Source organism: Heteronotia binoei, chromosome 16 (assembly GCF_032191835.1).
Source record: "Heteronotia binoei isolate CCM8104 ecotype False Entrance Well chromosome 16, APGP_CSIRO_Hbin_v1, whole genome shotgun sequence".
Lineage (NCBI taxonomy): Eukaryota > Metazoa > Chordata > Lepidosauria > Squamata > Gekkonidae > Heteronotia > Heteronotia binoei.
The window spans coordinates 43,628,095-43,654,731 of NC_083238.1; the positions used below are offsets into that span (position 1 = coordinate 43,628,095).

At 48.6% G+C, this 26,637-nt stretch overlaps 1 protein-coding gene across 1 annotated transcript in view; it reads left to right on the forward strand.

Moving 5' to 3' along the window:
• PLEKHM3 (pleckstrin homology domain containing M3) overlaps positions 1-26,308 on the forward strand; it is a 121,642-nt gene extending 95,334 nt beyond the window's left edge. Inside the window, exons 7-8 of the mRNA XM_060257239.1 lie at positions 1,660-1,817; positions 25,840-26,308. Coding sequence (XP_060113222.1) covers positions 1,660-1,817; positions 25,840-26,017 — 336 coding nt within the window. The 3' untranslated portion in view covers positions 26,018-26,308. The remainder of the gene's footprint in view (positions 1-1,659; positions 1,818-25,839) is intronic.
• Positions 26,309-26,637: the final 329 nt, after the last annotated feature.

Consider the following 26,637-nt stretch of genomic DNA (forward strand, 5'->3'; position numbering starts at 1 on the left):
GGCAGGGTGGTGGGGGCTTCAAGAGCCACACAATATGTATGAAAGAGCCACATGTGGCTCCCAAGCCACAGTTTGGCCACCCCTGATTTAGACATTAGTATTTAGGGGGACTGCTTAATTGGTCTGCATACCCAATATATCAACTTGGCTACATATTTTATATTATTTTATGCTGCCTGTGTGTAACAATAAATAATAGTTCTACATAAAGTTCAGGGGGCTGGGGATATGTACATTTGTCCCTACAATAATGAAGCAGTTGTTTTATGGAGAGCAGTCAAAACATCATCCATGTCGCATTTGTTCAGTTAATTAGACTAGATACGTCATTCCTCAGCCAGTTTCTTTAAATGAGTACCTCTATGAGTTGAGGCCAGCAGTTACAAGGACTTCAACCCAACAGAGTGTGGTTTTCCTGCTCCCTCCTTAATTGGCCACACAAAATGCTTCCCAGAATCCTGTTCCCAGGTTCCTGTTTCCTCAGGAACAAGATTTCAGGGTGTATTGCAGGCAACCGGGAGAGGCTGAAAAATTAAACTGTGCAGGTGGAATTCCTTGCACCTGTGGAAAGCAGTAGTTTGGCTCCTTCTCTAATAATGTGTATTCTAACCATACATAATATAACCCTCTGGGGTTTTCTTCATCCTTCCTCAAGCATCATTTTTTGTAGTCTTTAGGTCAAGTGTCTCAATCCAGTCTCCACTGCGCTACAGAAAAAAGTATTAAAGCTCTAGACCTTCCCATCACTCCACAGCAGGAAGCAGACGTCCGCTGTAATTTCCTTCAGATATTTTGTTTTCTGTTCCATATGTTTTATATTCTTATCTTTTAAAAAAGAGGTCTATTATATGCACACATCGCAAGTCATTCATGAGGCAGGAATATACTCAAGTATATGACAAACAAATTATGTGAAAAAGCATCCCTTTGAGCAGAAATGCTATGAAGTAAATACTGGACACTAATTTTGGTTCATAATATTTCAAGATTTTATGTAACCCAATTGCAGCTAACTGCAGACAGGTGAAAAATTACCCTTTGTACTCATTATTGTAAATAGATTATAGAGGTATAATCAGGCTTCCTTAATGTTAACATATTGTGTAATTCTCCCCCCTCCCCAAAAGGAAATGCTTAAGGAATTGCATACTTGGTTCAGGGATAGATTGGTGTCTTATGGAATCAGCTTTGGCGTATGGGAAGAAGACGACGACCATAGATTTATACCCTGTCCTTCTCCCTGAATCAGAGTCTCAGAGCAGCTTACAATCTCCTTTACCTTCCACCCCCACAACAAACACTCTGTGAGGTAGGTGGGGCTGAGAGAGCTTCCCCAGAAGCTGCCCTTTCAAGGACAACTCCTACAAGAGCTATGGCTGACCCAAGGTCATTCCAGCAGCTGCAAGTGGAACAGTGGAGAATCAAACCCGGTTCTCCCAGATAAGAGTCCCCACACTTAACCACTACATCAAACTGGAGGGGCCATACTCATTCAGCACCCAAAAACAATGTGCTCCCCCAAGGGCCGGTGCCCCAGACAATTGCCTAATGTTGCCTAATGGATGTGCGGGCTCTGCACACACAAACACAAGAAGTGTGAAAATCCTGTATTCTCTAGTGTTGATTCTTTCACAGCCTTGTTTTTCTCTGATCTTCCAGGTTATTGAAGGGAAACTGGCCCCTTTCCTTGGGAAGGTAATCAAATTTGCCACCTCCCATGTCTACAGCTGCAGCCTTTGTAGTCAAAAGGGATTCATCTGTGAGATCTGCAACAATGGAGAGATCCTCTACCCCTTTGAGGACATTTCCACAAGCAGGTAAAGAGCTCTGATCTGTTCCATTATTGTTCTATAGAAAAAGCCAACAGGGATGATTCAGTCTTTTGACAAGAGGCCTGATCCATTTCCCTGCTTTCTGCATAAAGACCCTTTTCTCATTCCTGCCATAGTAACTTCTTGAACTCTTTTCTGTCTGGCCAGATCATGATCCAGCCAGATTTTTTGCTAGTGCTTCTTACCTACAACTGGCCAGCCAGGGAGCTGGAGTCCAGCGACTCTTGCATTACATACTTTTACAAATTAATTATCATATGGCAATGTGTGTAGTATAACCAGGAGATCCTAAGATTGTCTGGCAGCCGGAAGTTCTAGCTCCTTTTCTAGCATTATGTACCACCATTGGCAAGCTAGACTTGTTTGTAAAGCAAGAGATGTTTCAGAGATGGTTTTCCATTGCCTGCCTCTACATCCCCATCCCTGGTATTCCTTGGAGGTTGCCCATCCAAATACTAGCCAGGGGTGATAATGCTTAGCTTCTGAGATCTGACAGGTTGAGGCTAGCCTGGACTATCCAGGTCAGGGCTACTTCTAGAGCGTTGAGAGGATACAGATGTATGTTTTGCGGGAATTTCCGTGCACACACCTGTTGTTTGGAAGGGCCTCTTTGCATGTTATGCATAAGGAGCAAAACACAGTGTGTGCCAAAGGGTTCCACTATTGCAGTTGATGTCCAGATGACCAACATCAGGCCCCCTGGAGTAAATGGCAGCCTTGGAAGGCAGACAGGATGGCATTATATCCTGCTGAGGTCCCTCCCCTCCGGGGCCGTAGCCAGAAATTTTTTGGTGAGGGGGGGCCCAGGGGAAAAAATTTTAGGTGGAGGGCCCCCCGCTCTGGCGGCCCCCACTCTCTCCACTGCTGCTGCTTTGGCGGGCTCCAATCTCCCCACTGCTCCGTCAGCCACACCTCCTCTACGGCCCTTCCCCTCTCTCCCTCCCTCCCTCCTTCCCTCCCTCCCTCCCACCCACCTAGTAAAGTGCTGGTTCTCGGCTCGGAGCCCTTTCAAAGAGACACCCCCCCCAGCCGCCAACCAGTGGGAAAAGTGGCGCTGAGGCCGGCAGCTTCTCTGTCGGCTTTCTGGCGCTCTCAGCACATTCAGTGCTGGAGCACCGGCAGCAAGTTCTTCCCGCTGCCAGCACTCAGATGCTGAACATGCTAAGAGCGCCAGAAAGCCGACAGAGAAGCCACCGGCCTCAGCACCACTTTTCCCACTGGCTGGCGGCTGGGGGGGGCCTCTTTGAAAGAGCTCTGAGCCGAGAGCCAGCACTTTACCAGGTGGGTGGGAGGGAGGGAGGTGCCATGGAGGAGGGAGGGGGTCAACAGAGTGGTGGGGAGATCGGGGCTGCCAAAGCAGCGGCAGCAGACGAAGTGGGGCCGCAAGAGTGGCGGGGTGAGGGGGAGAGCAATGGAGGGGCCATATAGCTGGAAGGGGGGATTGAGTGGAGGGGTCTAACCCCCCCGCCCCCCCTTTGGCTACAGGCCCACTTCCCTCCTCAAGCAGCATCCTTCCCAGGTTCCACCCCCAAAATCTCCAGAGCTGGCATCCCTAACCATGGCACCTTCCTCTATGTTTCCTGGTGCCTGCTTGTTTTCTTGAATATGGAGGATAAAATCCAGTGGGTCTAGGAAAGAACAGCAGGGTGGCTTCCTACCAGTTGAACACAACCTGGCCAAACACATCACAGTCATGCTCCCTCAGTCCCTCATAAGCATAGACTTTCTTAAGTCTCCAGGCTCGGAAACTTCTCATTGTTTTTTGTTCTTGAAGGTTTGGTTCAGGGACCAACACTTCAGCTTTCAAAACTAAAACTAAACAGCCTCACATCCATCATGCAAAAAACCAATCCTACCCTCTTCCTCGTGGCAGCCATTTTGTGATTAGCATACTCCCTTCACTGTGGTAGCCATTTTGTTGTGGCAGCCATGATCCTTTCCCAACATTTCTAAAGCTCTTAGCAAGTTTTGGGTGCTCTTGTCTGTAGCTGCTTGAAATGGGGCAGTGCCATTTGATGACGAAGAAGAAAGGAGGAGGAGGAGGAAGAAGAAGATGATGATGATATTGGATTTATACCCCACCCTTCACTCCAAGTCTCAGAACAGCTTAAAATTTCCTTTCCCATCTCCTCCCCACTGTAGACACCCTGTGAGATAGGTGGGGCTTTCAAGAAACTGCTCTTGAGAGAGCAGCTTTTTCAACGGCTGACTGACCCAAGGTCACTCAGCAGGTGCATGTGAAGGAGTGGGGTATCAAACCCAGTTTTCCCAGATTAGAGTCTGTGCTATTAACCAAACTGGCTCTTGAAGCTGTATCAGAGAGTTCTAGCAAACTGCAGCTTCTTGCCACTAGCCAGTGCTCAGTGTGAGAAGAATGTAGGTCTGTTAAATGCAATAATGTGCCCTTTTGGTAATGTGTAAAGGGGCCTAGAGAGAAGACCTGTGCAGTACTCTGGAAGGACCTTTAGCACCTTGTCTATTTTTTTAAAAAAAGAGAAGCCTTAAGATACATATTTTCAGGCAGTGTGTGCAAATGCCCGATACTCTAAAGGGAAAATTTGTGGGCTTTTACAGGTGCCCTTACCGTGTGTTAACATATGGTGAGAAGAAAAGAGGCATTTCCAGTTAATCCTTGTACAGTGGTGGTTGCTGGGTAGGTAGGGCCCAGAGCGTTATAGAAGGGATGAATGGAGGAGCTGTCTTGGATAGCTCAACAGGCATGTTCCCCACACGATAACCTGCATCTGCGAGTGAGCCATCACAGAGCAGGTGCCACAGATACAATTTTCACCATCCCCTGGAATGTTATCTATATACTTATTTATTTTGCAACATAGATACCCAGCCTTTCTTGCCTTCAAAGGGCCGCCAAAGCAGCGAACAATATAATAATGCAACCGCATCATAAAAACAACACAAAACTACATCATTGGACCATAAAGCCATAAAAATGGCAATTAAAACATCAGGCGGGACTGCTGAGGGAACACCAAATTAAATAAAAAAATTTATTCCAGTTGTTCACCTGTGAGTTTTCAGAGGCTTGCGGGCTGAGGATCAATTCTTAGAACCTGCCACCGGTTTTGGGAGACGGTCAGAATCGTTGCGGCCAGCAGCCTCCAGCAAGGGTTGTTTTCTGTAAATTTCTGGGCCTGCGTAGCCAAGGCCAACCTGTACTAAGATTGATTCAGGTGAGATTGCCAGCTCCATGCAATTATTTGCCCAGTCTGGTCCCTGGATTTGTTCCAGGTTGGGTTTTTGTTTTGTTTTTTAAAATGCCAAGTCAGAACCATGAACGCAGATTAAACAAGGTGTGCTGAAGAATTAGGTAAATACCAGGGGAAAAAACGAACACTCGTGGAACAGCCGCCTCTCAAAAGGAAGTCATGAATGGCAGAGTGTAAGAACTAAGATTAAGGCTCAGTAGGACAAAGAGACTGATGAGGATAAAGAAAGGAACCAAGTGTTTGATATAGGAAAGCCTTGCCCAGTAAAGCGTACATGTAATTTGCCAGCAGAACTTTAGATAGCTTCCGAAGGGTGTGTACTGTGCATAGAAATTGCAGGCTGAGCACTCCAGAATTCTGAAATCCTTAGGGAACTTGGTAATTGTTTCCAGATCTCCGAAAGCTGAGCATGACACATTCCTTCGGTACTCCCTATACTTTCCTCCATTTAAGAAAACAAAACTCCTGCTATTTCTTCCTTGATTTTAAATATGCCCATACATCCTTCCCACTTTCTCTTAAAATTATCCTCCTTTCCACTCTTTCTCTTCCTTTCCTTCCACGTAGATAAAGCTTGAAGGGTTTATCCCGCATAGAAAATCAGTCTGCCTCCTCTGTAGATACATGCTTGAGGCAGTTGATAAGAACATAAGAGAAGCCGTATTGGATCAGGCCAATGGCCTCTCCAGTCCAACACTCTGTGACACACAGTGACAAAAAAAAAGATGCCATCAGAAGGTCCATCAGTGGGGCCAGGACACTAGAAGTCCTCGCACTATTGTCCCTCCCAAGCATACAGAGCATCACTTGCCCCAGACAGAAATTTCCAACAATACACTGTGGCTAATAGCCACAGATGGACCTCTGCTCCATAAGAAATGCAATAAGGTCATAAAACAACAATAACAAACAAATGATCAATATTCCAACCAAATCAACATTCAGTAGCCATAATAATTTTAATTAGGACCTGGTGCTGTTGAAGGGCTAGTTTTGGGAGTGAAAACAATGACTGAGATTCAAAAGTGCTGAGCCAGCATCTGTCATAAATATACCTATATAAATAAAAGCTAGAGTTCTGTTTTTATGGGGAAAAGAAGAAATTGTGACTTGGGAGGGCATTTGGTGATAATGCTGCACACTTGGTGGGTGGCGGCATAGGTTGAAGAATTGCCGAGTCACTACAAAAATATTAATGTATCTATCCCGTGGGGAAATTATAGGTGCCTTAAGTCAGGGATGTCAAATATGCAGTCAGGGGGCCGAATCAAGCCCGCAGAGGGCTCCTATGAGGCCCCCAAGCAACTGGCTGTCATCTGCTTCCTTCTCCCTCTCTCTTGCTTCCTTCTGCATCACAGCTTGCTTTGCAAGGCTTGCTCAATCACACAGGAGCTACAGAGCAAAACCTCTATTTTCTCCATTGGCTGAGGCTCCTCCCTTGAGGAGGAAGGGAGGGAGGTAGAGCTTACTTTGCCAGGCTCTCTCAATTGCACAGCAGAGCTATTGCGCCAAGCCCTTCCTCCTTCTATTGGCTGAGGCTCCTGCCCCTCCTCATCCCCTGAGGAAGAAAGGAAAGAGCCAGAGCTTCCTTTGCCCAGTTCCCTGGTTCCCATGGGAGAAATACTAAGGAAGTGTCTTTAAGACAAATGAGTGCTAATGTTTTAAGCATGTTTAAATTTTTTTTAAAAAAAAATTAATTGTGTTTGTCTGTGTCCTTATATCTCTGCTACCTAATCTTATATAGGTACACACATGGCCCAGCTCAACATAGCCTGGCCCAAAAAGGTCTCATTTATGTGAGATATGGCCCTGATAACAAATGAGTTCGACATCCCTGCCTTTAGTGTGTTCACTGCTGTCCACTTGCCTGTAGACAGCTATACTGAGCCTGACCCAAACCAATGAGCTTCCACTTGTTTTAAATGACTGGATAAGATATTTCGATTCCCTCTATGAGATTTAGATGACCCTGGAAGTCCCTTCCAACTCTGTGATTCAAGGGGAGGGGGTCAGTATCAAAACCCAGCCATTTTGCTCCCCGAGTAGGTGTTTGTATTAGGAGCCAGTTTGGTGTAATGGTTAGAGGTGGCGGGCTCTAATCTGGGAGAACCGGGTTTGATTCTCCACATGCAGCTGCTGGGTGACCTGGGGTCAGTCACAGACCTCTCAGAGCTATTCTCTCAAGAGCAGTTCTCAAAAGAGCTCCCTCAGCACCACCTACCTCACAAGGTGTCTGTTGAGGAAAGAGGAAGAGAAGGAGATTGTAAGCTACTCTCAGATTCTGAGTGAAGGGCGGGGCATAAATCCAGCTGCCTCCTTCTCCCCCTGTTGTTGTTGTTCTTTTTCTCTCCTCCATTCCAGAAAGTTCTTGAATTACTAGAAAGTAAATTGTGTTTCTCTGTCTTGCCACTTCCAGGCCATTGCCTTGACTTTAATCTGTATGACCAAGGAAGAGCTCCTATTCTAGATGGGAAAGGGAGGGGGTGCGGTTGGAGGAAGACTCACAGAGCCATGGGTCTCAGGTGAAATCTGCCAGAGGTTTAGGATTTTGGACTTTTGCCATCCCGTAACACTCCTGAATGAGCTATAAGTGGAAAATCCCTTACAGAGAGCTGGCGATTCCGTTTCCCAGATGAGATTTCTCTTCGTCTCCGGTTGCAACAGATAAATCTTGGCGCGGAGGGCTGCTCTTCCTCCTCCCCTCTGTCTTCAAGAGCTGGAGTTTCCATTCGCAGGTGTTTGCTCAGCCTTCATTTTGTGTCAGTCCTTGAGCAAACAGAACCGAATACCTGGATAATGCACTCATCGGGACTTTGAATACACATATCTTACACAGCCCTTTCTCCCTAATCAGGGCGACACATTCCTTTGTTGGCCAAATGGTTCCAAAGCAAACACAATCATTTCACTTAATTAGCTGGGGTTTGTGTGCCCTGCCTGACTGGCCTCCTTCCATCCGCTCCAACAACCTATAACACCGCCCCCCCCCCCCCAAAGAAATGTTGCTGCATTTTAACTATTGAAAAATGCTCACAAATTCTTCTTCTTTTAATTTTTTTTTACTGGTTCTGTCAGTTTAAAACAGAGGTCCCCAACCCCCAACATGGATCAGGACTGGTCTGTGGCCTGTTGGCAACTGGGCCGTGAGTTGTATAATTATTTCATTATATAGTACAATATTGTAGCAGGAGGAGGAGGAGGAGGAAGAAGACGACGACATTGGATTTATATCCTGCCCTCCACTCTGAATCTCAGAGTCTCAGAGCAGCTCACAAACTCCTTTACCTTCCTCCTCCACAACAGACATCCTGTGAGGTAGGTGGGGCTGAGAGAGCTCTGACAGAAGCTGCCCTTTCAAGAACAGCCTCTAGGAGAGCTATGGTTGACCCAAGGCCATTCCAGCAGGTGCAAGTGGAGGAGTGCAAAATCAAACCCGGTTCTCCCAGATAAGAGTCCGCACGCTTAACCACCACACCAAACTAACAGAAATAAAGTGCACAATTGTATCATCCAGAAACCACCACCACCACCCCGATCCGTGGAAAAATTGTCTTCCACAAAACCGATCCCTGGTGCCAAAAAGATTGAGAACCACTGATTTAAGACAAATAAATAAAAGCATTCCGCTTTCTTGGATTTTGCTTTTTCTCCATCAAGCTGCAATCGACTTATAGGAACCTTGAAGGGTTTTCAAGGCAAGAGGCAAACAGGGGCGGTTGGCCGTTGCCTGCCTCTGCGAAGCAACCCTGGCTTCCGCGCTGGTCCCCCATCCAAGCACTAACCAGGACCGACCCTGCTTAAGCTTCCGCAGTCTGATGAGATCGAACCAGCCAGGCCAGGGCTTTCCCGGTGGAAACTGCAAACTACAAGTGGTCTGTTTTTATTGACAGGTCTTCCCGATTTTACAGTTGTTGCCCAAAAGTTGCATGCAGGGCCTCAAACCTGCTGGCAACAGCACTCTCTCACATACGCAGCCCTCCCTCCCATGTGATGGGGAAAGGCGCCCATTCTGCACCTATGTAAAGATATTTTGTGGTTACTGCCAGTGTTCCCTCTAAGCTGAGTTAGTGTGAGCTAGCTCACAGTTTTTTAGCCTCCGGTTCACACACTTTTGTCTTAGCTCAGGAAGGATGACCCCAGAGTGAACTAATCTATGCAGCCACCAAATCACTTGCTGACAACTTTAATGGCAGGCGCTCACGAAGTAGAATTTTTGCTCACAAGACTCCACACTTTAGAGCAGGGGTGTCAAACTCATTTGTTATGTGGGATGGATCTGACATAAATGAGACCATGTCGGGCCGGGCCATGCATGTCACAAAATGTAATGCCAGGTAGCAGAGATGTAAACTTTATAATAAAGGACACAAACACAGAGATTTTTAAAATGGTGATTCTGCGTCTCCCGGGCAGGAATACTTTAGGGGAGCTGGTGAAGAGCAGAGCACGGGACAAAGACGTGTGGAGATGAGATGTTTGGTGCCTCCCCCACAGTTGCCAGAGTTCCATCTCTCACACGGTCACGCAGAACAAAATGGGAGTCGAGTGGCACTTCTAAGACCAACAAACTTTTAGTCAAAGCGAGAGCTTTCGTGTGCTTTCAAGGTGAAAACAAAAACTTACAGGGCCATACATATAAGGCAGAGGTTGATCAGCCAGTTAGCATACAAGCATACAATAGAATGAGAAATGGAATAGAATGACAAGCATACAATAGAATGAGAAACAGATGCAAATAGGAATAACAAGCTAAAAGGTCATGTAGCTTATTCTCTGATAGCCCGATTCCCAGGGCTTTTTTCACAGAAAAAGCCCAGCAGGAACTCATTTGCTTATTAGGCCACACCCCGGACACCATTGTTTCACACGGCTTTTTGTGGGGGGGAAGCCCTGCAGGAACTTATTTGCATATTAGGCCACACCCCAGATACCAAGCGAGCCGGAACTGCGTTTGTTAGTTCCTGCTCAAAAAAGCCCTGCCAATTCCCATAAAATGGGAAGACTTCCCCTTTGAGACCCAAAGTGACTTCATTCCCCCACCCTCACCACCAGTGTTCCCTCTAAGCTGCAGAGTCTTGTGAGCAAAAATTCTACTTTGTGCGCTCCTGGCATTAAAGTTGTGAGCTCCTGCATCAATGAGTGTGCTCTGGGGTCCTCCTTCCTGAGCTAAGACAAAGGTGTGAACTGGAGGCTAAAGACCTGTGATCTAGCTCACACTAACTCGGCTTAGAGGGAACACTGCTCACCACCCAAATCGAGTGGGCGACGCAATGGCCTGTTGCACCCCAGTGGCAGCTGGAAGTGTGGGAAACTAGGTGTGGCCGCTTCTCTGTGGGCCCGCCACGGGAAAGCCAAGCGTGTGAACTGGTCAGTAGCTGCTTCTTTCCAAGCCCCTGTCATTTCATTCTGCTGCACGTCATCTTTAAAGCAACAAAAGCCAAGCCTTTCCTTTGTGCTTCTCTTCACAATGCCCTTGCATGCGTTCCTCAAAGGATCTGAGGGGAGGAAGACAAAAGCTTTACTGACAATGCAGGTTCAGTAAATAAGTGTGGGGTGGGCTTTGTTTTGAGGAACGCCCTTTCTCCCAACACAGGTGTCTCTCCTGGCTCTCAGATGCTGGCGAAGCAGCCAGTGCCGCTTTGAGCATCCTCAGCCTTGGCACAGTGCAGTGGGCAGGTGTGCCTTTGAGTCCACGGTTGAAATGCTGGGCGGTGCTGCAGACAACGAAAGCAGCATATAGTCTTCCATGGAGGAAGGTTAGCGGCAGCCTAGGAGAGGCTCCCGTTTAAGTTGGTTCATGATTCTTTCACCCCTTGCTTTACCACAGAGGTCCAGAAGTCTGCTTTAGAAACTGAAATCCAGTAACTTATAACATTCTGCGTTTTCTAGTCCAGCGTTCCCTGGCCTTTTTGAGCCTTCGGGCCCCTTTGGAATGCTGACACAGGTGGTGGGAACAATCACAAAATGGCTGCCGTGGGAGGTGACGCCAATAGAAAAATGGCTGCCACGGGAGGTGGAGCCACCCACAGAATGTCAGGGAGCAAGATATATATAACTCTAATAAAAAGGTAAAGGTAGTCCCCTGTGCAAGTACCAGTCGTTTCCGACTCTGGGGTGACGTCGCATCACGGCAGACTTTTTTATAGGGTGGTTTGCCATTGCTTTCCCCAGTCATCTATGCTTCCCCCCCCAGCAAGCTGGATACTCATTTTACCGACCTCGGAAGGATGGAAGGCTGAGTCAACCTTGAGCCAGCTACCTGAACCCAGCTTCCGCCAGGGTTGAACTCAGGTTGTGAGCAGAGAGTTCAGATTGCAGTACTGCAGCCTGACCACTCTGTGCCACGGGCCTGCTTTAATATCTCTAACAGATGCCTTTTAATGTGCACAGCCAGTCAGATGACCTGCTAGGCAAACACCCACCTTGCCCGTTACTAACCAGGCTGAGCCAGCTTAGCTTTCTTGGTGGTCCAAGCAATGCCCATGGCTGATCCTGCTTGGCTCCTGAGATCTGATGAGAGAAAGAGGTAGCCTGGGCCTTGGGGCGACCAGGTCAGGGCACAACAGCCTTGCATCTGCCAAAATACGTGTCCTTCAGGTTCTTGAGGAGCTATGATTGGCTGCTGCTGCTTTGCTGTGAGGTCGAGGTTTGTATAATATTTGGAATCAGCATTAGGAGAAAGGAGAGATGCTGGTTAGCAATGAGTCTGTAGGAACAGGCACTGAGAGGAATGGGAAGACATGCAGCCCGCCAGGATTTCACCCCCAGCACCCCAGTGACCTCCACTGGTGTGTATTAGCACCTTTAAGAAGAATCAGTCCACAGATTTCTTTTTTTCCTCCTTGGTTCTTTACACAACCGTGAAACCTTGAAGCTTGTTAAGAAGCAAAAAAGAAACGCAAGATCGGCACTTCTTAATGGGAGGCCGCTGCGATTTGTTACGGCCTGCCAGATTCTGTCCTGAATCGTCGTGACAGTGTGGTGGGTTCTCCGCTCTGACATTTTACTTGGTTCGGGTTTATATAAAACGCCTGCAAAAACTTGCGGATCTTGCATCGGATCAAATGAGGAAGCCACTGAGCCAGGGCCGGCTCTGCCACTAGACAAAGTAGGCGATTGCCTAGGGCGCCAGCCTTCTGGGGGTGCTGAATTGGGCAGCCCCATGTGATTTGGTGACATCAGTGGGGGGGGGCACCAGAAGTTAGCCTTTCCTAGGGTGCCGGGCAGTCTAGGGCCAGTCCTGAACTGAGCAATTTGAGTGTTGTTATTCAGAACGGCACTCTCTCTCCCTAACTCCTGTCCCAGCCAATCCAATCCATTGTTGCAAAGCAACTTTCACCACTTACCTCAGCCCAAGTTATCATATCACTGTGAGCTGGTTGGCCATGTGATGGGCCCTGTACAACTTCCACAGCTACAGCATCCTTCGTTGGAGGCGAGGTCTATTACGCCACTTGGACTCGTTACTCGCGCCCTCCCTGTCCCACCCTCTTCCGCAAGCGGGTGCTTTCTTTCTGTTCTCCTGACCTTAAGAGGCTTCTGTTTACATCACTGCCTGCAAGTTTGCATGGGCACACTGCTATTTGCAATCAACAGCTGTGTGGAAAAGGAACCACTCTGTCTCCTGTGCTCTCAGTTGCTGCCACATCTCCTTCATAGATCCACCTGGGGGAGCTTTGTGCTCCCAGTAACTTGGGGAGTGGAGCACCTAAAACATCTCTCCTGCTCAGGGCCTGTTTAGCCGCCAGGAGAAGAAGATTCCAGAACGTTACCTCACGTTCTCTCCTCAGTCTGCTGTTTTCTCATAAAGTTTAGTCTCCGTTTAGTTTCCTGTAATAAACAGGCTGCAGCTTGGTTTAACCTTCATGGACACAATGGCCAGTTGTTCTCCGTCTTCTTTCCAAATTATGTTATCCCTGGAATCCATAAATAGCATCCCCCTGACCTGTCTTTCTTAAGTTAGACACACTTCTTCAGTCTCTTCTGCCCTAGCTTGCCATCCATGCTGGCGATCTTAGCTGGCGGGCAAAAAAAAACCTCCCATAACTTGCCTGCAGAAGCTCACACTGCCAATCTCTAAGGTGCCACTAACTGATAGTTGTAAGGAATAGGTCCCCAACCTTTTTGGCACCAGGGTAATATATAATGAAATAATTTTTCCACAGATCGGGGTGGGGGGGATGGTTTCGAGATTATTCAACTGTGCACGTTATTTTTATTATTTTGGTGTAGTGGTTAAGTGTGCAGACTCTTATCTGGGAGAACCAAGTTTGATTCCCCAGTCTTCCACTTACAGCTGCTGGAATGACCTTGGGTCAGCCATAGCTCTTGCAGAGTTGTCCTCAAAAGGGCAGCTTCTGGGAGAGCTCTTTCAGCCCCACTCACTTCGGAGGGTGTCTGTTATGGGAGAGGAAGGTAAAGGAGATTGTGAGCCATTCTGAGACTCTGAAATTCAGAGTGGAGGGCAGGATATAAATCCAATATTGTCTTATTATTATTATTATTATTACATTGTAATATATAATGAAATAATTATACAACTCACAGCTCGGTTGCTAACAGGCCATGGACCGGGAGCGGTCCACGGCCCAGGGGTTCAGGACCCCTGTTGTAAGGAATAAGTTCCATCACAGTGTGGAAGTCGCTTCCACTTCAACATGGCATAGGATCAGGCAAGTATAAATTGAGAATTTGCTCTTGCTGATAGTCTAATTTTTCTTGGTGAGGAGAAGAGGAAGAGGAGGAGGAGGAAGATGCATGGCTGAAATGAAATGGCAATGGAGGAGGAGGAGGGGGAATTGGTTTTTATACCCCGCTTTTCTCTATCTTGAGGAGTCTCAAAGCAGCTTACAATCTCCTTCCCTTCCTCTCCCCACAACAGGCCCCTTGTGAGATAGTGGGGCTGAGAGAGTCCTGAGAGAACCATGACTGGCCCAAGGTCCCCCAGCAGGCTTCATGTGGAGGACGAGTGGAGAATAAAGTTCTCCAGATGAAAGTCCGCCACTCTTAACCACTACACCGTGCTGTATTTATTCACACAAGTTCACTGGGAATAAAACCCACCCGGATCACTGAGTGGAGTGAAGTGAAGATGCTGATTTCTGGAAGGTTCTGAGGCCTTGGCAAAAATAAAACAATCGGGTTCCTGGATTGCAGGTGGTGTTTTAAGGGCTGTCCCCGAAAAGAGTCCTTGAAGCCTGCCTTTCCGGTGGCCCTGGTTGTCATCACACCTCACCCTTTCCTCCCCTTACAAAAGAATAACAGTTTGCTGGAGTTGCAGTGTCAGCCTCTCGCTATACTGCAGATTGTTGGAGTGATGCATTTGGTCTTAAATTTCAAAAACATTCATCTCTCTTTCCCATCCCCTCCCCCGCCCCTTCCTGTGTAATGAATTTGGGCAAAGGGTGGCAGGTGGACTTCAGTCTTCCTTAATCTTGTAGGTGTCCATTTTTGACAAATTCATGATATCCTTTGACATTCTCCAGTTGACTGTGAAGAATGCTGGGGCGAGGGGGAGGGAGGGGAGGGAAGGGAGTGGTCATGAATGAATGCAGAATGGATGTTCTCATCCATTGTTCATCTCCAGCAATCCCCAAGGAGTTGGAACTCACTAATGAGTGGGGATTTGACTCCTTACTAAGCTCGAGAGTCATGGAGTAAAAGGACAAGTCCTCTTGTGGATCAAAAACTGGCTAATTAATAGGAAACAGAGTGAGTATAAATGGGCAATCTTCACAGTGGAAGGCGGTAAGCAGTGGGGTGCCGCAGGGCTCAGTACTGGGTCCCATGCTCTTTAACTTGTTCATTAATGATTTGGAGTTGAGAGTAAACAGTGAAGTGACTAAGTTTGCAGATGACACTAAATTGTTCAGGGTGGTAAAAACCAGAGAGGATTGTGAGGCACTCCAAAGGGATCTGTTGAGGCTGGGTGAGTGGGCGTCAACGTGGCAGATGAGGTTCATTGTGGCCAAGTGCAAAGTAATGCATATTGGGGCCAAAAATCTTAGCTACAAATACAAGTTGATGGTGTGGGAACTGGCAGAGACTGACCAAGAGAGAGATCTTGGGGTTGTTGTAGATAACTCACTGAAAATGTCAAGACAGTGTGCGATTGCAATAAAAAAAGGCCAACGCCATGCTGGGAATTATTAGGAAGGAAATTGAAAACAAATCAGCCAGTATCATAATGCCCCTGTATAAATCGATGGTGCGGTCTCATTTGGAATACTGTGTACAATTCTGGTCATCGCACCTCAAAAAGGATATAGCATTGGGAAAAGTCCAGGAAAGGGCAACTAGAATGATTAAAGGTTTGGAACACTTTCCCTATGAAGAAAGGTTAAATCACTTGGGGCTCTTTAGCTTGGAGAAATGTTGACTGCGGGGTGACATGATAGAGGTTTACAAGATTATGCATGGGATGGAGAAAGTAGAGAAAGAAGTATTTTTCTCCCTTTCTCACAATACAAGAACTCGTGGACATTCCATGAAATTGCTGAGCAGTAGGGTTAGAACGGATAAAAGGAAGCACTTCTTCACCCAAAGGGTGATTAACATGTGAAATTAACTGTCACAGGACGTGGTGGCAGCTACAAGCATAGCCAGCTTCAAGAGGAGTTTGGATGAAAATATGGAGCAGAGGTCCATCAGTGGCTATTAGCCACAGCATATTATTGGAACTGTCTGGGGCAGTGATGCTCTGTAATTCTTGGTGCTTGTGGGGGGGGGGCAAAGTGGAAGGGCTTCTAGCCCCACTTGTGAACCTCCTTTTTTTTTGGCCACTGTGTGACACAGAGTGTTGGACTGGATGGGCCATTGACCTGATCCAACATGGCTTCTCTTATGTTCTTATGAGAAACGTCAGAATTAGTGTCAGGTGGGGACGATTTCCTTGGATATCATGTGGGCCCGCCTACTGGTGCTTACGCAGGGCCCAAAGAATAGGTAACATGCTGTAGTGAAGCTTGTAAAAAAAAGATCCATGGGATTCCAAAACTACACAACTGCGAACAGCTGGAATCCTGCCTGCTGTTCTGTTTTTAAACCCCAGCAACCACAGGATAGCAGTCCGCTAAACCAGAGATACAACATGCCAACGTGGAAGGAACTGTCTTTTCTTTCCAGGGTTACTCAACAATATCTGAATATCTTCTGCCCGTAAGTTCCTCTGTGTGATTAGTACTGGAGCGTTTCAGTCCATAATTATATTAAATTAGGCCAGGAGAGCTCTCTCAGCCCCACCTACCTCACAGGGTGTCTGTTGTGGGGATGGGGAATGGTAAAGGAGATTGTAAACTGCTCTGAGACACTGAGATTCAAAGTAAAGGAAAGGAAAGGTCCCCTGTGCAAGCACCAGTCGTTTCTGACTCTGGGGTGACGTTGCTTTCACAATGTTTTCATGGCAGACTTTTTACCGGGTGGTTTTACACTTTCCCCCCAGCAAGCTGGGTACTCATGTTACCGACCTCAGAAGGATGGAAGGCTGAGTCAACCTTGGGCCAGCTACCTGAATCCAGCTTCTGCCGGAATCAAACTCAGGTCGTGAGCAGAGAGTTCAGACCACAGTACTGCAGTACTGCTGCTTTACCACTCTGCGCCACAGAGTATAGGGTTGGGCATCATCATCATCATCATCTTCTTCTTCATAAATATAAATAATCTATAGAATGCAATAAGGGATTAGTGCAAGATTGGAGCTGCCACACTTGAGAGTTTTTGGTGCCTTGAAGCATGCTTGCCATGTCCTGCTTCTAGAAGCATTAAGCTGGAAGAAGCGTCAGCAAAATGGGGACAATTGAGTACCATCCCGTTGCACTGATTCGTCATGCCTAGCTGCACACTAAGGAGATGGGTGCATAGCCGTACTTTACGAGGACTTTGCTTCGTTAGTTCTAATTTGCGAATATTGTTCTTCTCAGCGATTTTGGACTATGGTGATTACATAGGTTTCTGCAGGGCTTTTTTTGTAGAAAAAGCCCAGTCAAAACTCATTTGCATATTAGGCCACACCCCCTGCCATCACCATTGTTTGCTGCCAGTTTGGTGTAGTGGTGAAGTGCGCAGACTCTTATCTGGGAGAACCAAGTTCAATTCCCCACTCCTCCACTTGCACGTGCTGGAATGGCCTTGGGTTAGCCATAGCTCTGGCAGAGGTTGTCCTTGAAAGGACAGCTTCTGGGAAAGTTCTCTCAGCCCCACCCACCTCACAGAGTGTCTGTTGTGGAGGAGGAAGGTAAAGAATATTGTGAGCTGCTCTGAGATTCGGAGTGGACGGTGGGATATAAATCCAGTATCATCATCATCTTCACACAGGGCTTTTCTGTAGAAAAAGCCCAGCAGGGACTTGTTTGCATATTAGGCCACACACCCCTGACACCAAGCCAGCCGGAACTGCGTTCCTGTGTGTTTCTGCTCAAAAAAAGCCACTGGTTTATGTCTCATCTTTTGGATTCCTAATTGAAACGTTGTTGAAAATTTTGCAATTTAATTTTGAACTTATTTTTTTTAAAGCTATTGTATTTAAGAGTGGTTTCTATTGTTTATTTATATTTATAAGAATTTGAGGCTGGTTTATCATGGAGAAGAGCCCCGTGGCTCAGAGTGTTAAAGCTTCAGTACTGCAGTCCTAAGCTCTGCTCACGACCTGAGTTCGATCCCAGTGGAAGCTGGGTTCAGGTAGCCGGCTCAAGGTTGACTCAGCCTTCCATCCTTTTGAGGTCAGCAAAATGAGTACCCAGCTTGCTGGGGGGAAAGTGTAGATGACTGGGGAAGGCAATGGCAAACCACCCCGTAAAAAGTCTGCTGTGAAAATGTTGTGAAAGCACCGTCACCCCAGAGTAAAAAACAACTGGTGCTTGCACAGGGGACCTTTCCTTATCATGGAGCAGGTTCTCCCCTGCTCTATGCGAGGCTACTAGCCACGGTGATTAAAGGAAGCCTCCACATTCCGAGGCAGTAAACCTTGGAAGACCAGTGCCAAGAGGCAACATCAGGGGAAGGCGTGACCTATTTAGGAAGGGTTTTCTGTTCAAGTAAAAGGTCAGCACTGTGCAAAGTGGTTTTACAAACTTGCTTGGGTAAGTCATTAGGGACCGAGGTCTATGCTGCAGTTTCTAGCTTATTGTAAGTAGAATCCTATGTATGAGAGCCAGTTTGAAGTAGTGGTTAAGTGCATGGACACTTATCTGGGAGAACCGGGTTTGATCTTCTTCGTGGTCTCTGTGCAGTCCCACACATGGGTCTTGCCGCAGGCAACGGATCCATACCTCGGAGCTCCAATAGCTCGTTTATAACATCTTTTGGCGCGCTTTCCTCCCGCCCTGGGGAGCAGGCAGCGACTGCGCATGCCTGGAGCGGGGGGAGAGCGCCCATTCCACTCAGTTTCTTCCCTTCCGCCGCCCGGACAACACCTACCTCGTTGCGTTCCTCCTCTGGCTCGTCTCTTGGTATCGTACTATCTCTCCTATTTTTCTTCTCTACTTACTCTTCCTTCGTCCCATTAATATAATATTAAAAAAAAAAAAAAAGGTAACCCGATTCTGCGCTTTCACCTTTTTTCTTTCTACCCCCCCCCCCTCTCCCAACCCCGTCTCTCCCTTCCCTCCTTCCCCTGTCCAGAACGAATGGAAGGGAAAATCACCTTTAAAAGGTGCAGGCAGTGTGCTTCTAAAATTCCGTCCTCTGACGGTCACTCACTCTGCCTCTTTTGCTTGGGGGAATCCCACAGAACCGATAACTGCCACCACTGCGCTTGCTTCGGTAAGCAGGCGCGCAAGAACAGAGCAGCTCGTCTTCGTAGTTTCCTTATTGAATCCTCTCTCCGCGCAATGTCTACCTCAGATCCGCCGCCTCCCCCATTGAGAGCGGGAGATTCGGCAGCTTCGGCCCTTCCTATCGTACCTAGGAAGCATAAGTCCGATAAAAAGTCTTCTAAGCACTCTGAGGGCCACAAGGCGCCTAAACAGACTCGTCAGGGCGAATCGAGCCTGTCGAAGCCACACCACTCGGGTCCGAAAACCTCCAGCCCGACCACTTCGGCGCCTAAGAAGCACCACGACCCGTCGGCTTCTACCTCCGTGCATCCCAGTACTTCCGCCTTTGCTACGGCTGCGCAATCGGCCTCGGCGGCTACGCAATCGGCTGCGTCGACTGCACAAGCGGCTTCCGCGCAGTTGAATCCGATTCTACCTATCGAACTCTTGGCTCCTTCCGATGTCATCTCGGAAATGCCCCGCCTCACTCAACCCTCTATTGAAGTGATCCCGATTGGCTCGAGATCGCCCTCGGTGCACAGCCTTCCTCCTAGTGATATCCTCGACTCCGAGGCTCCACCTCTCAGACCAGAATCCTTCCTCGACATCACAACGCCAGTGCTGAAGGACGTTACAACTCCATTGCTCAAGGATACTACAACCCCAATGCTTAAGGACATTATGACTCCATTGCTTAAAGACACTGCAACACCACTGCTAAAGGAATCTTCTACCCAAGTTTCCTCTCATCGGCTCCGATCTCGATCTCCGCGGCCCCGCTCTCGCTCGCGGTCTCCGCTTCGTCCGAGGTCTCCGATCCGAGATCGTCCCAACTCTCCGCATCGACATGACTACCAGGACCTTCGCCGCGATCGCTCCCGGTCCCGGTACGGTGACTACCATCGTGACTATCCACGAGACCGCTCTCCATCCCGGTCTCCGTCACCTCGGCTTCACTCACGTTACCATCGGTACCTGCGTTCGCCATCGCGCCACAGCTACAGGCATCTCTCCGACTTCGATCCCGAGTCTTTCCCCAGAGATGTCTATATGCCTCGACTCAGGGATTATTATTCTCCCGGACCCCGCGACTACTATCGTTCACGCGACCAGCGATCTCCTTATTACCGCCACCTGTCTCCAGATTGCTACGATGATTACCAGCACCACTACTACTCTTCCCGCGAAGAGCCAACCCCTCGCACCCGAGATGATGCGGCAGCCCTACGGACCCGAGACGCTTTCGACTCCCAGACTGCACCTGGTTCCCACGACACTGTGCAGCCTCCTGTTCTTCCTCGGAACCGAGATTCTCCCAGAACAGCATCCGCATCGGTTTCCAAACCGCCTGCTTCGCCGCTAAAGCGTCCTCGGGACCCTTCACCTGTCGAGCCCAAGTCTCCACAACATCCCGGTTCGACTTCGGATAGAGACACTTCTGATCACTCCGACTCCGAGGAGGCCCCAGCCTCGCCCTCATCGGACCAACCTCCTAGGCTTTCACCATCCGACAGTTCTAAGGCCTACCTTAATCTGATCACAACCATGGCTTCCGCACTAAACATCCCTATGTCCTCTGACTCACCTAAAATTTCGGATGTGGTACACGACCTAGTTCGCGCAGACTTCCCTGATAGCTCTACGCTTCCTATGCTCCCTGTACACCTTGAAGGCCTCCAGGAAGCCTGGGAGAAGCCGGCCTCGATCCCTACACTTTCCCGCCGCCTGGATTCTCTTTATAGGGTGCACGTAGCTGACTGCAAGTTCCTCGCATCCCACCCGGCACCCAACTCTATTGTTGTTCATTCCGCCACCAAGAACAAACAATCTCGCCACCCCGTTCCTCCGGACCGGGAGGGCCGAAAATTGGACACTCTGGCTAAGAAAATCTATAGCTTCTCTTCAACCAATTCCAAGTTGAACAATTACTTAGCCTATTTTGCGGCTTACTCCTTCAACTTGGCAAACCAGATTACCCCTCACATCACATCCATGCCTGACTCATCTCAAAAGGCTGTGTCGTCTCTCGTCTCTGAGCTCTCCCGTGTCACTAAACAACAAATCAACTCTATACGCCATGCGGTTTCCTGTTCCTCCCGAATCTTTGCAACCTCGGTGGCTTTACGTCGCCACGCCTGGCTGCGCTCGACGAACTTGCAGCCGGACATTAAGCAGCGTATAGAAGACCTTCCTTTCGACGGTCTGGGACTGTTCCATGCGTCCACGGACGAGGTCCTTGCATCGGTCGATGACGGCCGCAAAAGAGCGAAACGTCTTGGGGTCACACAACCAACCTCACTGCCCTCTAATAGGCAAAGACCGTGGAAGCCATCCTTTCAGCGCCGTCAACGGTCTCCTAAATCTCAAGATTTCTGGAAAAGGAAACCTCTCCCAAAGCAGCCTTTTCATCAGAGGCCACGGGCTCAACCTTCCAAGAAACAATCCCAGACAGGCAAGCAGTCTCTTTGACTCTCCCATCAGGCATACCAGACTATCCCCTTTTTACCCAAGTTGGAGTTCCATCACCACCGACTCTTGGGTCCTTACCATCGTGCGTCTAGGTTACGCAATAGAGTTCGTTTCGCCACCACACCACCACCACTTCATAGCCACACCTCCATCTGCACTCCTGCAGCAGGAAATTCTGGACTTGCTCCAGAAGAATGCCATAGAACCCGTTCCTCCTCAACATCGAGGGACGGGATTCTACTCAAGATACTTCCTGGTCCCCAAACGCGATGGAGGAAAGCGCCCTATCCTAGATCTTCGGAAGCTGAACAACTTCATCGAATGCAGGAAGTTCAGAATGATCTCCCTACACGCCATCCTGCCTCTTATTCCCAGGAATTCCTGGATGGCTTCCCTAGATCTTCAGGACGCTTACTTCCATGTGACAATCCGACCTCATCATCGGAAGTATCTGCGATTCGCTATGGGGCGAGACCACTTCCAGTACGTATCCCTGCCCTTCGGCCTCTCCACCGCGCCAAGGGTATTCACCAAGTGTATGGCGGTGGTGGCAGCGGCTCTCAGGCTTCGAGACATCACAGTCTTCCCGTATATCGACGACTGGCTTCTCATAGCACCGACTCAGCGTCGTTTGCAGACCAATATCAGCACAACGCTCTCTCTTCTCGATTCCCTGGGGCTTCGTGTGAACACATCCAAATCCCATCTCGAGCCTACTCAGGACATCAAGTTTATAGGGGCTCTCCTACGCACTTCTCTCCACCGTGCTTTCCTTCCAGAGGATCGAGCAATTACTATCATCACCTTAGCCAAGTCAATTCAACGACAGCCTTGCCAGTCTGCATTCACAATACAACGCTTGCTGGGCCTCATGGCCGCCACGACTTCCGTCATCCACTTTGCCAAGCTACGGATGCGACAACTACAGCTTTGGTTTGTAAGAGCCTACCATCCTCAGTTGCAACCGCAGAGTGTCTTACTCACGGTTCCCCAGAGAGCACTTTCATCCCTTACGTGGTGGACGGTACCCAGCAATCTCCTCGCGGGCATGCCGTTTCTACCGGCGCCTCCAGTGGCTGTTGTGACAACGGACGCCTCAAAGTGGGGGTGGGGAGCCCACTTAGAGGACAAGACCGTCAGAGGCCTTTGGACTCCCTCCGAGAGGGCCATGCACATAAACTGCTTAGAACTGATTGCCGTGCACAGGGCCCTCTTATCTTTTCTCCCGCTGATCAACGGGAGCCATATCCAGATTTCAACGGACAACATGGCAACTGTCTACTATATCAACAAGCAGGGGGGAACCAGGTCTCTCCGGCTTTGCCGTATAGCCATCTTGCTCTGGGAATGGTGTCTGGAGCACAACATTTACCTGACTGCTGTTCACCTCCCAGGTGTCGACAATGTTCTGGCCGACTCTCTGAGCAGGTTTCGTCTGGACGACCACGAGTGGTCCCTCAATCCAACCTACCTCCGACGCATTTTCAGATGCTTCGGAACACCCAAGGTGGATGCCTTTGCTTCAAGGGACAATGCCAAATGCCCACGCTATTTTTCCAGAAGGGGGAACGACGCCTTCCTACACAGATGGACGGGCCCTCTTCACTACATCTTCCCACCAACCCCTCTACTGACTCGGGTACTGATGAAGATCACACGAGACGGCACGGACTGCATCCTGGTAGCCCCCTGGTGGCCACGGCAACCATGGTTCACGAGACTTCTCCAGTTATCTCATCACACTTACCGTCGCCTCCCTCTCGTGAGCGACCTCCTGTCCCAAGCCAACGGTCAGATATTGCACCACAATCCTCAGGTACTGGCCTTAACGGCCTGGAGAATTCGACCTCCCACCTCTCCGCAGAGGTAGCCCACGTTATTCTAAACGCCAGGAAGCCCTCCATAAGGCTTTCGTACCAAAGGAAATGGAAACGCTTCTGTTCATTCGCGACTGCTAACCATCTACTTCCAGAATCTGTACCTCTCAATATGATCCTGGAGTATTTACTTTCTCTACAGAAATCAGGACTCTGTTACTCATCCCTGAAAGTTCATCTGTCTGCCATCTCTGCGTTCCACAATACGGTAGACGGCAAAACAGTTTTTTCTCATTCCTTGTCCAAGTCCTTTCTCAAGGGCATGTTGCACCTCAATCCACCCGTTAAACCCCTTGTCCCAACTTGGAGTTTATCCCTAGTTCTTTCCTCGCTTATGAAAGCACCATTTGAGCCTATGGCTACCATAGATCTCAGCCTTCTTTCCTGGAAGACAGCATTGCTGATTGCCCTTACCTCTGGAAAACGGGCAAGTGACTTATGCGCCTTCCGCCACGATCCTCCCTACACCACTTTCCACAGGGAAAAGGTTGTCCTAAGACCGGACCCTGCATTCCTTCCTAAAGTTGTCTCCCAGTTCCACTTATCGACTGCAACCTCTCTGCCGACCTTTTTTCCCAACCCAACCGACCACGGTCAACGGGCCTTGCATTCCTTGGATGCAAGAAGGGCTTTATCTTTCTACCTTGATCGTACACGGCCCTTCCGTAAGGACCCTAATCTATTTGTGGCATACGGAAACCCTTGCAGGGGACACAAAATCTCTACCCAGAGACTATCTAAATGGGTAGTGAGTGCCATTAGGCTGTGCTACGAACTGGCTAAGCAGCCTCTGCCCGAAGGCCTTAAGGCTCACTCTACTAGAGCGGTCTCGACGTCTTCGGCCTTCTTGCACGGCGTCTCCCTAGAGGACATCTGTGCTGCTGCATCGTGGTCCTCTCCTTCCACGTTCGTCTCCCATTATGCGTTGGACGTTCGTGCAAGACGTGACGCCTCCTTCGGCCAAGCGGTCCTCAGATCCATCTTTCACTGAAATGGGGGTGAGTGCATCCGCTTATGTTCCTATATCATACCATCTTTGCTCTGGGCCACGTGACTAACCTTTTCTTTTCCAGCACCCTCCTCCAGGACACTTAGCTGGCTAGTCACCCATGTGTGGGACTGCACAGAGACCACGAAGAAGATAAACAGGTTGCTTACCTGTAACTGATGATCTTCGAGTGGTCATCTGTGCAGTCACACACGCCCACCCAGCCTTCCCCGCTGCTGGCTTTTGGTACTTCCTGCTTTAACCTTTCTAGTCTCTCTGCCAGTGGCGGCTGGAAGAAACTGAGTGGAATGGGCGCTCTCCCCCCGCTCCAGGCATGCGCAGTCGCTGCCTGCTCCCCAGGGCGGGAGGAAAGCGCGCCAAAAGACGTTATAAACGAGCTATTGGAGCTCCGAGGTATGGATCCGTTGCCTGCGGCAAGACCCATGTGTGTGACTGCACAGATGACCACTCGAAGATCATCAGTTACAGGTAAGCAACCTGTTTATTCCCCACTCCTCCACTTGCAGCTGCTGGAATGGCCTTGGGTCAGCCATAGCTCTGGCAGAGGTTGTCTTTGAAAAGGCAGCTTCTGGGAGAGCTCTCTCAGCCCCACCCACCTCACAGGATGTCTGTTGTGGGGGGAGAAGATAGAAGAGATTTTAAGTCGCTCTGAATCTCTGATTCAGAGATAAGGGCGGGGTATAAATCTGCAATTCTTCTTCCTCTTCTAATTTCTGTACTGTTTAATGTGTCATGTGAATCCTTAGGCTACACTTTAGCTCAGGGGTGTCAAACATGCAGTTCGGGGGCTGAATCAGGCCCCTGGAGGGTTCCTATCAGGCCCCTGAGCAACTGGCTGTCATCTACTTCCTTCTCCCAATATCTTGCTTCCTTCTGCGTAACAGCTTGCTTTGCAAGGCTTGCTCAATCGCACAGGAGGGAAGCTTAAAACCAGGCCTCATTTTGGCAGGAGCTCACAGGAACAAAGCAGCAGAATTTCTAAAATTTATTGTACTCTTTCTTTTTTACTCTGTCTCCCCCACCCCCAAATATACTTGCTTCTGGGCTCCATTGTTCAAACTCCCTGTGAGAATTTTGCTGAACTCTTAAGATTTGACAAACTTTGTAGTATTTCCCACCACAAAAAATGGGAGAACAACCAAAACATATCAAGTAGACAGAGATAAATCTTCATCATCCCACTGTGGACAAATAGGAGAAGGTACTTTAAAAAGTTTGAGGGAGTAAGGCTTTATTATGACAATTATCATTCAAGAAACATTTTAAGGTAGATGCTGAGCTGATATAATTTAGTACACCCATCCGGTGATGTCAGGGGTGTGTGGCATATGCAAAGGAGTTGTGCTAATGAGCTCTGGCACCTCTTTTTCTACTAAATGGCCTCTGCTTAAAACTCATATACAAATATGCAGGGCTCACTTTGTCACAGGAGCTCCTGTGCCTATTAGGCCACACCCCCTGATGTAGCCAATCCTCCTGGAGGTTACAGTAGGCCCTGTAAGAAGAGCCCTGGAAACTCTTGGAGGAGTGGCTACCTAAGAGGGGTGTGGCCTAACATGCAAAGGAGCCCCTGCTACAAAGTGAGCCCTGCAACTATGCATATCCAAATATCTGATTGACTTGTATATAAACATATAACTAATATACAAACACCTGCTTTTGTTGCCTCCCCAGGTGCGAGAGCTGCGGTGCCCTCTTCCACTCCGAGTGCAAGGTGAAGTCCGTCCCATGCCCCCGGTGCGTGCGGAGGGAGCTCCAGATGAAGCAGAAGTCTTTCTGGCGAAGGCTGAACATGGACGACAGCCTGGGGGAGGCCTGCAACGTTTTCGAACTGTCCTATCCAAACACTTGACTGGAAGGGCGACGCTGGCAACCTGCAAGGATCCCTTTCCTACCGTGGGATGAACGTTTGACGAAGCAACTTTGGCTCCGCCGGGCAGAATCCTTTGCTGCTAAAAAAAAAAGAGAAAAGCTTAGCTTTGAGGTTGTGGAATATCCAGAGCCAAAGGCACCAGGAGTGAGTAGCGTTGATGGAACCTACATAGATAGCATTTGTGAAGTCTAGGCGAACCAGCTGGTCTTGAAGCCAAATGTAGTTTACTTGAAATATATCCTAGTCTCTTTGCATTTGGTTTTCTGGTTAGAAGCAGCTGCTCTGTGTGTTTTATTTATCATTGTCCTTCCAAATGGAAGGTTTTTTTTTGCAGAATTAGCAGCGGCGGCAACAATATTTAAAACTCATTGACTACTTTGGGCAGAGTCTGTGAATTAGCAACCCCATCCCAGTTTAGAAAGGTGTTTCAGCTATCAGCGTTTAAGAACGCTCTCCCTCTAAGCTGCGAAGTCTTGTGAGCAAAAATTTCTGCTTTGTGAGCTATTGGCATTAAAGTTATCAGCTACGGCATAAATTAGTTTGTTCTGGGGCAACTTTTCCTGCGCTAAGACAAAAATGTATGCGCTGGAGGCGAACAA